Consider the following 15,790-nt stretch of genomic DNA (forward strand, 5'->3'; position numbering starts at 1 on the left):
AGTAAATAAGTTCCAAAATAGTTTGGAACCTATCTCACATCAGACATAAAAATTAACTCAAAATGGGTAAAGCAACCTAACTGTAAGAGTTCAAAGTACAACTCTCTCAAAAGAAAGCATAAGCATAAATTTTAATGACCTGGGATCAAGTGATGGTTTCGAAAATATGACATCACAAGCACAAAACAACCAGAGCAAAAAAAAAAAAAAACTTGATAATTCGACTTCACAAAATTTAAACACTTGAGCTGGGCATACTGGTGCACACTGTAATCCCAGCACTTGGAAGAGTGAGGCAGGAAAATGTAGGTTAATGAGACCCTGTCTTAAAGAAAACTTGTGCTATGGAGGACACCATCAAGAAGTGAAAAGACAGTCCTGGCAGCCTGGGAGAGAATATATGCAAATCATATTTCTGAAAATCCGAAATATATAAAGAATTCAAACAACTCAAAAATAAACAGGCAACTCATTTTAAAAATGGGCAAATGACCTGAATAGAGAAGACAAATGACCAATAAGTACATGAAAATATGCTTAAAATCATTTAGTCATTAAGGAAATGCAAGCTACAGTGAGATGCCACTTGAGAATGGCTATAATTAAAAGAACAATAACAAATATTGGCAAAGATGAAGAGATATTAGCATATTTTTGGTGGAATGTACAGTGGTACAAGCTGCTTGGAATATAGAATCTTGAAATGTTAAACATAGTAGCCAGTGCAAGCCAGCAGTTCCACTCTTGTGTATGTAGATACCCAAGAGGACTGAAAACACATGCCCATACAAAAACTTGCAAACAAATGTTCAGAACAGCATTATTCCTAATAGCCAAAAAGGAGAGACAACCCAGATGTCCATCTAAATAAAGTGTAATGCAGTCATATAGTGAAATATTATTTGGTCATGAAAAGGAATGAGGAATAACATGGACTTGTTTCTGTTTGTATGAAATGTCCAGATTACACAAATCTGTAGAGGTAGGCATAGTGGTTGTCAGAACTAGAATTGGAGGCAATGGGGATGACTGCTAGTGGGGGTGATATATGTTCTTTTGGGAATGATGAAAATGTTACAGAATCAGATGAGGCTAATGGCCATGCAGTTTTAAAAAACTATAAAATTATATACTCTGAAAGGATAAATTTTATGTAAATCATACCTCAGATTTTTAAAATACCTGGGTCATTTGTTTCATAGAAGGAAAAATAAGATGGCAACAATACATTAACAGATAGTGATTTAATGCAACTATAGAATAGAAATAATTGATAATTCAAATTCATAAGCTGGTGAAATCTCTTGTCAAAGAGGTTCCTTTTAATTTTTTTAAACAAGTCAAAAGTACTGTATTTTGGCAGCAATTATTGCATAAAATGATCCTTCTTTTTCTATTGACTCTCTCAATAATTTAAGCTACACAAGTTGTACAACTTGAGTCTTTCCTCTTTCCGCTATTCTAGATTGCTGCCTGATACAAAGTATGTGTTCAAAAGGGATAGATTCAAAAGAAGGCATAAATAAATGCACCTGTCTCTCATAAGCTCCCTGCCATCCTTAGTAAGGAGTACATCACTAAGATCAGAATGTTATCAAATCTTTTCTACATTTCAGACTGCTGCACTTCGAGCTGTGGGCAACATTGTTACTGGAACTGATGAGCAAACACAAGTAGTTTTGAACTGTGATGCTCTTTCACATTTCCCAGCACTCCTGACACATCCCAAAGAGAAAATTAATAAAGTAAGTGTTTTAAAATATTTTTAAATAAATAGCACTTAAAAATGGCAGTTTTCATTTGTGAGGATTAGGGTCCCAGAGGTGTCTATAATACTGGCTATTAATATAATACATCATTTAGACATCAAGAAAAAATATCTTATTCTTTAAAGCACAAAATAGTATGTAATTTTTCCATATATGAAACAAACAAACCCATTGCACAGTGCTTTTCTGGGGGGGGATGCGGGAACAGTGCTAGGCTCAAACCCTGGAGCTCAGGCATGCTGCCACTGAGCTACACCCTCATCCACAAATTGTTTCTTTTGGCTCTCTTGGAAATGATGAAGCAGAGATACTTGGGTGTTGAATGCTGTATGACTGGTAATTTTTAGTATGTATGTTGAGTAATTCTTCTAGTTTAATATTTTATATTTACTTAATAGAGAGTATGGCATATGTGTGTGTGGTGTGCGCGCGCATGCTTGTGGCTATGGAAAGGGGGCACTGAATGGTGGTGCTGATATTGGAGTGCATCTGAGGCTGTTGTAGAAATAACATGGGTTGTTGATTACAACATTGCCGATGATTAGAACCCAAGAACAGCTCACCTAAGTAGCCTGGCACCCTAAAATCTCTAACAGGTTCATTAAATGTGTTCCTGTGATCTGATCCAAAAGAGCCGAATGTACACTAGTCAGTACAAATAGTTTTTAGAGTAAAAATTGTTTTAAGAGTTTTTAGAAATAGAAAAAATATTTCTCTTTATTAAAGTTGTGAATTTAATAAATTTAAATTTGGTAGTTTCTAATAATAGCCTACATAGGATGTTAGATAGATATTTTGTATTGTTTCTTGTTAATGGTGATTGTAGTAATGCATTTGTGATCTTTGAGACTTATAAAACACTTGGGGCCACTGTGTCTTAGCAGAATTACACCATTGTGTAGTGTAAAGGGTAACATTAAAAGATCATTTATGAGCCCAGGCTAATGGTGCACACCTGGAATCCTAGCTGTTTATAAGGCTGAGATTGGGAGAATCATGGTTTGAGGCCAGCCTGGGCAAAACGTTCATGAGACCCCATGTCAGCAGAGGAAAAGCAGCTGTATGTGGTGGCATATACCTGTCATCCCAGTGATGGCAGGAAGTGGAAAATAAGAGGATCATGGTCCAGGCCTGGGCCAAAAGCGAGACCCTCTCTCCAGTATAACTAGGACAAAAAGGACTGTAGGTATAGCTCAAGTAGTAGAGCCTCCTACCTTGCAAGTGAGAAGCCGGGAGTTCAAACCCCACTACCACCAAAACAAAATAACAACAAAAAGAGATCATTTAGGTAGACTATAGTCTACCTAATGATATGCTTAATAAAGCAATTAAGCATCTGGTTCCACCTCAGTGAATGACTATTATAAATAAGGTTACTAAAACAACCCACTCTTTCATCTTTGTTGTCTTCATTATCATGAATAATTGAGATTTATCTGCTTTGGCTAGAATTATTGATCAGGGTAGAACAGAGAATAAGGCACATTTTGTGAGAAGTGGGCATTAAACCTCATTTGCAACAGTTATAAGATTTGTGTTTGTATTACAGTTCATTGCTTCCTTGGAATTTGTTCAGCCATGCTTTCTTTGAGTCATACTGTTTGGTAGAATTACCTTTAAAAATTCTTTAGAAGGGTTTATTCATTGTGACTTAAATTAGGTGCCATTAGTGAATTGCCCAAAGGAAATATGGAAGGGGATAGAAGAATTGAGATTATAAGGATTTTCATTGTGGAACTCATTCAGAAATCATTTGGATACTAGTGAATGCTTTTTTCTTAGTTCAGATACAGATTTTATTTTTAATGAGAAATACTGAAAAAATGTTGTTCTACAGGAAGCAGTGTGGTTCCTCTCTAACATCACTGCAGGAAATCAACAGCAGGTCCAGGCAGTAATTGATGCCAATCTTGTACCAATGATAATACACCTTTTGGATAAGGTAAGAGAATCATCTTGTAGCTGTCTAGCAAATTATGTGAAAATATACTTGTTCTGTTCATTTAATTGGGACCTATGTACAGTATCATGAATACAGTAAAATACTATTAGTACCAAAGCCTTCAAACCCAGCAGCTTTTACATACAAGAAACATTTCTTGAAAACCTCTGGCTCTTCTTCTGTGTTATTCCTTTCTCAAAATTGCATTACTTGGGATTTACTAATTCATATTGTTCTAAGTGCTTTATAAATATTACCTCATTTAATATGACAAACCTATACAGTTGGAAGATGAAGAAACTGATATAGACAAACAAATTGCCCTAAATCAAATAGCCAGTATGTATGCATACTATATCATTTGGGGAAATAAAAGACAATTTATAGTGACAATGATGGCGTGAGAATTTTTTCTAAGCACTTTTCTCAAATTAAAAATGTGTATTTCTGTGCATCTTGTATTCCTCAGTGTTTCCTATAAACTTGTAGATTAAACAGTGTCTACATCTAGTGGAATTAAGATGGGTGATCTCAGGCATTAACTGGTTTACTCTAGCTGATGGTTGTAAAGATAGCTGTCACTTAATGGTTTTGAGATAGTCATTGATTATCAATGCTTGGATCCCTTATTTTGCAGTGAGTTGCAAAATGGTGACTTTCTAATCCTGTCCTTGTATATTGGCTACAGTTCTTCAGTAAGTTTTTTTTTTTATCAGCTATCACTTACTGCAAAGTATAGTTCACATAGTAAAGACAGAATAAATGCTTGGCTCTTTTTCATCAGTCATTTTAAACAATCAATTTTAGACTCTAGCGTGGTTTCCTAACAACCTCATAATGAAACCAGAGTATATATTTTAGTGTCATTTTAATTGTTACTCCTTTGACATTCACATTAGTAACCGATGGGAACTTCTTGAAGTTGGTACCTGTGTCTTTTTTTATATTACACAATAGTTTGGGTTTTTTTGTTTTGTTTTTGTTTTTGTTTTTGAGGCAGGGTCTTGGTATGCAGTCCATGGTAGTGTCATGATCCTTGTGCCTCACCTCCCAGTGCTGGGATTACAGACTTGAGCCACCACTCCCAGCCCACAAAATAGTTTCTGAGAATTTTCTACCTTTTGAATATGACATGATTTCCAGGTTTATCTTGTATGTTTTTCTGACCTACCTATGGAATCAACTATTTCTCTGGATGTCTTGATTTCTTTTTTTTTTATAAGGAATGGTGTTTTGTGGATCATAGTTCAGTTATAAAAAATAATCATTGTTACAAGGTTGTCATTGTTTTTAAGGTCCAAGTAAACAAAACATGTGATAGATATTTTTGTAGAATGTGGAAGATAGTGTATTTATGAACATATGAATTCATAAGAAATCATGAATTAAAGGAAGTTATCAAATATTACAGATAATTTGTGCACATCATGGTACACACCTATAATCCCAGCTACTTAGGAGGCTGAGGGAGGGGGATCCCAAGATCCATGGCTTCCGCTGGCCCAGCTGGCCTCCACCATGAGCCTGTTGGGGGTGGGGGCTCCTTCTGCTGGCTAGGAGGCACCCCTGCCCTCATTCCTTAAGCACTGCCTGAGCACCTGCTGTGTGCAAGCAAGGCCTAGGAATGCATCTTAGAAACTGACACTCAGTTTGTGGAGCCATGGGTCCTGCTGAGTCACAGGCCAGTACTCTGCTGGTTGCACCTGAATTCCCAGAATGATCCCCTTCCCAGGTTATAGGGCCCCCTAGCTGGTCCTTGCTCCTACTTACCTCTTCTGCCTCCTCTCACACCTGCCTTCCGGCTGCTCCTTGAGCACCTTGCTGACCATTGCACTCCAGGAATTTGCCCAGCTTTTTGCGTGGCTGCCCCTCTCTACTGTAAATATGTCCCCTCATCTGAAAATAAAAATCTTAAAAGGGATAGGGGACTAGAGAGGTAGTTAAGTGGTCCTGGGTTCATTCCACAATATTGTAAGAGATAATATATGTAAAACAAGTGTTGTGCTTTTCTTTCCTTTATTTTTTTTTCTTTTTTCCTTTTGGCAGTACTAGGGTTTAAACTCAGACAGAGCCTCACCCTGGCTGGGCAATTGGTCTACCAATTGTGCCACTCCTCCAGCCCAAAAGAGTTTCCTTACATATTATTTTTAAGTACATCATTGATGGCATATATCATAAAGAGAAAATAAACCTGATTTTCAGCCTAAGAGAAATACAACTATATATATATTTATATATCTAGATAATGTATAAATTATATCAAAATAACAAAGCCACGTTGCTAATGACATGACTACTGAATGCACTTTAAAAATTTGAGGGTTGGGTTTCTTTTTTTTTTTTTTTTTTTACTTTAGGGTATATTTCATCAAAAATGTATTTCATGTGTCACTTGAAATTATTTACCTGTTTTTGTATGTGTGTGGTTCTGAGGCTAATTAGTTAAGCTACAAACTTGATACAGATTTGGGGGCAGTTACTTTGTTTTTGTTTTAATTTTTGTTAAATACTTATTTTAAGGCACATGTAAAGGTCTAATTTCCATTTCTGTCCCTTTCTCCCGATTCTCTGTCTCCCTTTACAGATAATCATTTTGTTAGTTTTATTAAATATACAAAATGCATATTTGCTTATTTCCACACTTTCTTACACAGAAAAAAATGTGTATTCTTCTCACATTACTTCTTTTAGAAATATATATCCTAGACATCACCCCTGTGTACTCAATAGTAAGCTTCCTTACTTGTTTTTCGCTCATTCTTGTGGCTACGTAGTACTGCATTACATGAGTGCACTATAATATATTCAGTCCATCTGTTATTAATGCCCATTTGATATATTTTCAGTTAAGTTCTAAAAATAATGATACACTTTTTTTCCAAGTTATATTTAGGATTACTGAGTTTACAGATAAACACATATATAAGTTATACTGTATAATGCCAACTCCCTCTGTACCCTTTTGCACTCTTACCAGCATCACTGACAAATATTTGGATTTTCTCAGCCTGATAAATACAAAAAGATAGCTCAATGCCATTTTAATTTACATTTCTCTTATGGTTTTTCCTTTGTGTAGCATACCATTTTTCCAAGTTGCTAGTCTTAATTTTTAATAGCTGTTTATTAGTTCATTGAATAAGTTTGCTATAATTAGTCAACTATGGCCCCTAGTGAGAATTTTAGTTGATTTTACTTTTTGCTTGTTATGGTGCTATAACCATTTACAAGAAGATACATATTATTGTTTTAAATTACTTTCTAAGGTAAATACTCAAAGGTGAATTACGAAGTTTATTTACACATGTAAAATATTTATTCAGTCGGTATTTTTGTAATGAAATTAGACTTCCGAAAATCTTACTTGCTGATTTTCATTGAATCTTATATTGTTGAATAGTAGTATCAAATCAATTTTTTATTTCCAGGAGAGTTCACATAATGAAATTTCGATTTGCTTTAGGTGGTAGATTTGTTTGTAGTTCAAGGCTTATCTTAATAAGTAAAAATTACATATGTACATAGAAAAAACTCAGAGGAAACCTGGGAGGATAAACAGTTGAAAATTCATTTCAGAAAACATCTTTTCCACTTTACCCTATATTGCAATTAGTAGCCTTTTGTTTTGCTTTTTTTCAGGGGGATTTTGGCACTCAGAAAGAAGCTGCTTGGGCCATAAGTAACTTAACAATTAGTGGAAGGAAAGATCAAGTAAGTTGAGCTTTAAATTATTTCTTAAAACTGGTTAGAAATATACATATAACATTGCAGATAATTGTAACATTTAGATTTAAGCAAATTATATTTTTTGAAAAAAATATTTTCCAAATCTCCCAATAAGAACAAATAAATTTACCAGCAGCAAAACAAATGAGAAATTAAATTCAGCCAGACACAGTTGGGACCAGGAACTAGGGTGAGGAATGTGAGGTTCTTAGGGCATGAAGTTTAAACAGACACTCACTCTCAGGTTGGTACAGGTGGCAGAGCTTACTATTGTGCCATGTTGCAGAGCACCAGTGGTGTTAAAAGTCTCAGATTTGCTTTGCAGAGCACGTAATGAGGAAGAATTGGGAGCTCACTGTCAATAAATTGATAACTCAAAGCTGTGGACTGGTGCTACATAATGAATCCATTTAAATAGGAACATAGCAGAATGGAAGTGGAATGCAAGGAAATAGTAATATAAGTGACAATATGTAAATGACTGGAAAATATGATGAAACCAGTACAACAGTGGACTGAGAAGTCCCCGAGCACCTCTCACCTCTTAGGAGAGTGATAAATGTTACAGCAAAGGGCCAATGGATGTTGTCACATTAAACCATCACAGTTCTTTAAAAATAGCATTTAGCCTCTTAATTGATTTCATAACTTCTTACTCCTGAGTTGGAAAGGATCTTGGAAGGAAGTGCTCTTTAGGTCAAAGAAATGTTTATTATGGTGCTGGGCTGGTGGAGAACCCCTGCCCAACAAGCATGAGGCCCTGAGTTCAAACCCCAGTACCACACAATGTGTTCAATATGACATAGAGTAGTGCCTTCATTTTCACTGTAGTCCCCCCCAAAATTCAAGACAAATAAACTTGCTATCTTAAAAAGAAGGAAGTTAGATTAATAATATAGTCTAATTAACATGCAAGAGATGAAGTCATGCTTCCATATTCAAAATGTAAAAGTTAGAATTGTTTTTGTAAAATATTATGATACAGAAAGTTGATTTACATTTTATTATCTCACCATGTCTATTTTTCAGGTAGCCTACCTTATCCAACAAAATGTTATCCCACCTTTTTGCAACTTGCTGACTGTAAAAGATGCACAAGTTGTTCAAGTAGTACTTGATGGACTAAGTAATATATTAAAAATGGCTGAAGATGAGGCGGAAACCATAGCCAATCTTATAGAAGAATGTGGAGGTAAGTTTATTATAAGTTGCTGTTTCATATTTTAATGTTATTTTTATAACTACCTTTATTTTCTGACTAATACAGCACTTCTGTATTTTTCTATCTTAGATAATCAAGTAACAGAATAAAGTAAATTCTATTTTCTATATGTACAGTCCTGCTCAGCCTCTTGCATATGCTTAGGTAACTGAATTGTTGCCATATATTGAACAGGCACTGTGCCAAGGTACTGGAAAGACAGTGGTGAATAAAGCACAGTCCTTGCCCTCAAGGCATGTAGTCTAGACTTGAAGATAATTATGAACTGATTAATGTGCTAATTACCCTAATAGAAATGTACAACAAAATGGGATACGTAATCCATCCTGGAAGAAGCAGGAAGTGACACCTGAGCTGGATTTTGAAAGATGAATAAGGATTAATAAAGTAAAAAAGGGATGAAAGGTGTTCCAGGCAGAGATAACACCATGAGGAAAGTCTGAGGTGAGAAATAGCATTCAGCAAATTATAAGTAGTTCAGTGTTGCTGAATCAAAATATGGGATAGAAACTGCCAAGAGATGAAGTTAGAGGAGTAGCCAATAACCAGACCCCTGTGGAGTTTTGCAAGCTTTGTAGAACAGCAAATACTTTATTCTGTAGGGCATTAGTTACCAGTTCTATGTACCAGAGCCACATAGAATGTAAATAACACATGCTAGCTCTTAATACTCAGTGTTAACATGATGGCAGAAAATGGAAGTCCCAAAATGTGGCTGTGGAACAGAATGTAGTCAGCCAGGATGCACATAGAAGTAAAGATATTTCTGACTGAAATTGAAAGTGAACAAAAGGAAAGGTTATCAACTCAGTGGGGGAGTTAAGAGACTTGAAAACTAATGTGATAAAAAATAGTTATTACCTTGAAGTTATTAAGGTAACAAATAGAACAACAGAAAATAGTGCATACTTATCAAGTTAGAAATAGGAGATATGGGGGATAGTGTTAGGGAACAAACTTGGGAATGTCAGCAAAATAAATAACAAGCATAGTTGATTATTTTTGATACTTGGGTTTGATTGTCTTTGCATTGTAAATGCATCTTAATTACTATTTTTTAAATGTATTTCATAAGCTCCCCTATGGATTCTGCCATAGGGTATGACAGGCCACCGGAGGATTTTAACCTAGGGAGTTGGTATTTTGGGTGGATGTTAGGCAGCAGGGTCTTTGGAGATAGAAGGCAGGAAGACCAATTAGGAAAGCTGGTAGTAGTCAGACCACAATAAGTGAAGGCAGTAATAATATAGACAAAAGTGGAGATGATTCTGGAAATCGGGGCCAGGCATGGTGGAATACACCTGTAATCCTAGCTACATGGGAGGTGAAGATGGGAGGATTGTGGTTTGAAGACAACCCAAGCATAAAAAGTTAGCAATACTCTATCTCAAAAAAAAAAAAAAAAAAAGCCAGGTGTGGTAGTACATGCCTGTAATCCAAGCTATGTAGAAGGATCCGGGTCCCGGGCCAGCCTGGACAAGTACAAGACCCTATCTGAAAAATAAAGCAAAAGGGCTGGGGCATGACTCAAGTAGTAGAGCACTTGCCTTGCAAGCTTATGGCCCTAGCTCAAATCCCAGGGCCACAAAATAAGTAAATAAATAGTTTAACAAATGCATAGGCTGAGGTTTTTGAGATTTGATTGAGAGAAAGGGAAACTTAGACTTTCTCAGATTTCAAGTTTCAACTCTGGCTGATCTTGGTAATTTTCAGTATACTTAATAGGTATCTTAAACATCATATTATTTGTTTATTGCCAATATCTTTAAATTCTTTTTTATGCATGTTCAGTAGAAAAACTTGGCAGATACTAGAAAGTATGAAGATTCTGTTTTTTTATTTTTAACAAACAAAAGCAATTTTATGTATTATTCTTTATGAGTATGGGTATGTAATATTCTGCATAATAGACATCCCATTGTTTACTTACACATTTACATGCTGCTAGACACTCAGAATGTCATTTTAAAGATAAATATGCTATATCCTTGGAATAAATCTTCTTGTATTTAAGATTCACTATACAGTAGATTATAAGAATTGTAACCTAAAAATTTTGAAATGCTAAAAATGTATAATGTATTCCACAATTATACTTGTCACTACTTTTTAGTTACTATTATTTTACTTCATAAAATTTCTTGCAGGACTGGAGAAAATTGAACAACTTCAGAATCATGAAAATGAAGACATCTACAAATTGGCCTATGAGATCATTGATCAGTTCTTCTCTTCAGATGATGTATTTAATAGTTTTGTAGTTTTTCTCAGTTTTATATGCTAACATAAATATAGTGTATAATAGTATATATAGAGAGAATAGTATAGGTATGTTACATATACATGTATTCTTGTAATAGAATTAAAATAGGTATGTGACAGTAATGTCACTTGCTTTGGGAAACTTAAAATCCCTTCAGGACATTTTAGATGTGATAACAAAAAAGTAAGGATTTTTTTTGACAGTGGGTATATCAGAGTTTATTTTCTTGAATTATTCATAGTTCTCATAGTTTTTAATTGATAATAATGGGATAGCATATTTATAAACAAAAAGATCAGTGATACTGGTATATCCTGAAATAAATCTTTTGTGAAAACTAATTGCTTGCTTGATCCACATTTGAAAATGTTATTGTAAATTTTTTTGGTGACTAAAACCAAATATGAAGATAATAATAGAATGAAAATAATAAGTCACCACAAAAGATAAGACATGTAAGGTATAGTATACAAAATATCTTGAAACTGTCATTCTACAATAGTATTATTTTATATTGTCTTTTTAGAAAACTAAATCTAAGAGCAATTGCTCTTTCATAAATTATAAAGGTTAGGGCTAGAGATGTGACTCAAGCGGTAAGCATCTGCCTAGCAAGCCAGAAGCCCTGAGTTCAAACAAAAAAGAAAGTTATAATGGTTAGATACAGTTAACAGTATCTAACTGGATTTCTTATATGATATCTTTATTCTATTTTAGGTTTTTTTGAGACACAGTCTGACTATGTAACTCAGGTTGGCCTTGAACTCTTAATCCTCTTTGTTCAGTCTTCTGAGAGGATTACGGGCCATGCCCCACCACACCCAGCTTGAATGATTTTCTTAGCTTTGTGTGTGTGTGTGTGTGTGTGTGTATGGTACTGGGACTGGGACTTAATCAGGGTGTCACACTTGCTAGGCAGATGCTCTCCACTTGAGCCACTCCACCAGCTCTTCTCAGCTTTTTAAAGACTTGAATTTTATACCACATGTTTTCTACATTATTAAAAAAAGAATAGAATGTTATTAAACCCTTTGTTAATGCCTATTTTCATAGAGATAACCATGCTAACTAAATCCTATTTAGAATATAATGCCAATTAAATAAATCAGAAATAAAATCCAGGAAAAGCATATTCTTAAGAATAGCTTTAATTGCATGTCTTAAAACGAAATTTTGGAGTCCTACGTAATTCGGTTGGCTGACTAATTACTATTAATAGTGTGACAAGGGCTTATGATTTCTAGTACCTCAGCCTGAAGCTCTTTGTTTCTCTTATAATATAATTTCCTATATAAAGAAAGAAAGATAACCAGGCTGGTGTATAGCTCAATGGTAGAGTATGTGCTTAGCATGCACACAAAATCTTGGTCCCAGCACCAAAAAACCCCAAAGAATGCACTCTCTAAGAGTGGTAGGGTTATTTTTTTTTAAGCTAGCACCCTTACAGATGAAATTGTAGTGAGTACTGATTGTATATCCTGTCAGTTTGAGAATTGAGACAACTTCCACTTCATGCTACATTCTCTTTTGAAAGATTTCCATCTTTCGTATTAAGTTTCAGTTTGGTATCCCTTAAGAAAAAGCCTTTATAAAGTATTTCAGCTTTCTAAAGGATGGTAGTACATTGTTGGCACTTACCACTTAGCTCTCCTCTACTTTTTAAAAGGTAATGAAAATATTATAATAATGTTGTTTTTGTATACCTTAAACTAATCATATTTTTTTTTTCTCTGTTCCCCTAGATTGATGAAGATCCTAGCCTTGTTCCAGAGGCAATTCAAGGTGGAACATTTGGTTTCAATTCATCTGCCAATGTACCAACAGAAGGGTTCCAGTTTTAGAAAGATGTTGTGGAAGTTAGGTACAATGCAGCACTGAGATACATATATATATATATACATATATATAAAAAGGTTTGATCCATCAAGCTTGGCTCATGGGATCTGCTGCTGCATTAAATCGGGAAAGAAAATGTGAAGATTTCATTTGGAATCACAGAAAATGCCCAAATGAGGTCAAGATGGCGAGTGGGTGCGAGTGAGAATGAATGGCAAAATGTAACGAAACTTTACATGAATGCTTATTTAGGTTGTTCAAGTAAAAAGGGCTACAGGTCACAGATCTTCAGTGCCTGAGAAGGAACATTGACTTACTCTATCAATTGAGGGAAAAGTGAAGTACTGTCATCTTCAAGCCTTGTAAGCATAAAAGAGAGTAGAATGCCATATAAGTCAAGGAAAATGAGCCCAGGCCTTGCTATGAAGCAGTGTGTGAATGGACAATGTTGAATGAATGTCTGGCTCAGTGATAGCCAGGTTCATCTTTCAAATCTAGGGCTCTTCACTCATGAAGCAGACTCCTAGTCCTGGAGTGACTGTGTACGAGAGTGTGGTTGTGGTGCTGTATGTGAACGCATGCAAGCTTGATTCGCCTTCAGGGGGTTGATAACAAACCTAGCAAATCATCAAATTGAGATCACAAGTGTTAATGTACACTGGACATGAAAACAAAGACCGGTTTAGCAGCAGACATTGGTTTACTCTGCAGTCCGTGTTTTCTATTCCCCAGCTACCCTTCCCTCCCCCCTTTTTTTTTTGTTTAGTTTTTATTTACTTTACCTAGTATGGCTTTTTTTTAGTTGCTTCGCAAGTCAAAAACTTCAGGAAGGTTTCCCTGTGCATTTGCACCAGATGAATGTTTGATGCTATGAAAAGCTTTCCATATCATCAAAACTAATTTGTGTAGATTTTTGCATGAAAAAAATCATAAATTTCCCTCAAAATAGACTGTTGCAGTACACAAGTTGCCATAATAGTATAAAACAGTAAAAATGTGCTTAAAAGGCCATCCTTTTCATTTTCAAAGATAACATAAAGATCTTTGCATGAGGTAAATCTACAGCATAGTTCATTTTTAGATTTCGTTGAGTCCTGTAAAGAAGAAGAAAAAAGTTTCAGTTGTGATAGAATACCGTGCTGTGTTTAAATGTTACTTGTTTTCAAACTTTGTTTTCTATGAAAATGATATGGAAACTTCTAAAATGGAATTTGGTGCATATGTACTGCTGAATAAAGACCGATGAAGAGGTTTGAGTAGATGTACAAATCAAGTAATGGTTTGAACACCTTTAATAATATGCCTAATCTGTTCAATTGTTTTAGAATCTTTTTATCTTAGATGTAGGCAGCCATGAACAATCTATTTTGAGCCACTTTAGGGAGAAAACTTTGTATTTTTAAAACTTGCATAAAAGTTATGCAAGTGGTTTTTATAAATTGGAATACTACCTCAGTTTTGAGGTCATGCACACTAAATTAAATGTGACATAAATTAATTTGTACAAAAAGAACTCTTTATAAGGTGGCTCATTGTAGGAAATCCTGTGCCTTCCCCTTTGAGCACAAGTGTTGCATGAACAACAGTTTGCTATAAGAAACATACCAGATTAGCCACCATTAGCATCTATATCTACTTTGTGTTTAAAAATCAACTGGTAATTCTGAAACACTGTAGAATGGATAAAAATTATTTTGTGATCATAACTCTTTGTTGAACTAGAGTATTTTTGCAGCATTCCTTGTCATCAGAAACATGGTTAAAATTTAAAACTAGAAACAGCAGAAAACTAGCTTGTAAAATTTATCCAAGTAGAGTGCAGGCTAGGCTGTCTTGGGGAAATAAACATTAAAACTTAAAGCAATGTTTTACATGGGGTGTGTGTGTGGTGTGTGCATTATTTTTGCTATTAATGTTAAGTTAGATTGTAAGTTAGATTGTAATTCAGTGGCTTCTAGTAGCTTCTTGTCTTTCTTAAGCTTTTTACCTAAAACCAACATAACAAATTGCATAAGCTCTGTAATTTCAAGTATGGACATATTAGTATTTTAGCTCACTGAGTTGGTCAGCTGATCACATCTATACTTGTGCTTTTTTTCCCCTGTACAAACCAAGGTTTTGGCCTTCCTTCATTCTCCAGCCCAATAGACTTAAGAGACAACTTGAACTATAATTTGAGTATTAATAGAACTTCAACCTTGGCTCCAAATGATTACATACAGAGCATGATTTTTACAGAAGGCTTTAATTACTGGAAGGTAAGCATAGGAATACCTGATTTTTGGAAAACAGTATGGTTCAGGGTAGGCCAGTAGGCTTTAATAGTCTAGTTGTATAGAGTACTTGTTCTTATACACAAAATAAGTGGGAGTGATTATAACATCTCTAAGTATAAGGGCTACCTGATAGTTCTATTTATTTCTGTGATCTCTTGTAGGAGATCATAGTAGAATTTTGTAGTAGAATTCTAAGATGGGCTTCTCTGTGCCTGAAATTGTTTCAATATAGTTAATCTGATTTTAACACAACTTTTTTTTTTAATTCAGCAATGATTTAGAAAATGGTTCATTTTAAACACAGATCATTACGTCTGATGAGGGAAAAAATGGATTAATAAGCTAAACCTTGACTTTTTGTATCTTTACACTGCCCCTTTTGAGTATTGAGCCCTTTTCAAGTAGTACAAAAAGAACTTTGAGGTGTGTGAGAAGCCCTAATCTAAAACAATTTAAAAATATTGTTTCCTTTCTCATTTTCAAAGGCTTCAGTAATTGTGTGGTACAGTGGAATTAATACTTTTTACATTGTTCTGGAGCAAATTTAGAATATTCCTATAGTTGAGATTATTTACTAATCATTAAAAATGTATCTGGAAGAATTTGGTAGAAGGACATCACATAGTTTGGGCTTACCTTTACTACAACTAATGGAACACCCTTTTCCAGTTCTCTACTGGACTCAGTTCCTTCAAGACAAAAGTTGCAGGAGTTAGCTAAGTTTTTCCTTTTAAGACTAATTGATGTATAACCAAT

The 15,790-nt window shown here is 34.9% G+C and overlaps 1 protein-coding gene and 1 non-coding gene across 2 annotated transcripts in view; both read left to right on the forward strand.

The window, feature by feature from the left end:
- Positions 1-14,634, forward strand: part of Kpna4 (karyopherin subunit alpha 4) — a 48,983-nt gene extending 34,349 nt beyond the window's left edge. The window contains exons 12-17 of the mRNA XM_020180725.2: positions 1,617-1,745; positions 3,607-3,711; positions 7,351-7,422; positions 8,467-8,629; positions 10,807-10,901; positions 12,665-14,634. Coding sequence (XP_020036314.1) covers positions 1,617-1,745; positions 3,607-3,711; positions 7,351-7,422; positions 8,467-8,629; positions 10,807-10,901; positions 12,665-12,763 — 663 coding nt within the window. The 3' untranslated portion in view covers positions 12,764-14,634. The remainder of the gene's footprint in view (positions 1-1,616; positions 1,746-3,606; positions 3,712-7,350; positions 7,423-8,466; positions 8,630-10,806; positions 10,902-12,664) is intronic.
- On the forward strand, positions 2,058-2,398 carry LOC141423805 (small Cajal body-specific RNA 7). Its single transcript, XR_012448608.1, has one exon.
- Positions 14,635-15,790: the final 1,156 nt, after the last annotated feature.

This window comes from Castor canadensis, chromosome 5, assembly GCF_047511655.1.
Source record: "Castor canadensis chromosome 5, mCasCan1.hap1v2, whole genome shotgun sequence".
In the NCBI taxonomy this organism is placed as follows: Eukaryota; Metazoa; Chordata; class Mammalia; order Rodentia; family Castoridae; genus Castor; species Castor canadensis.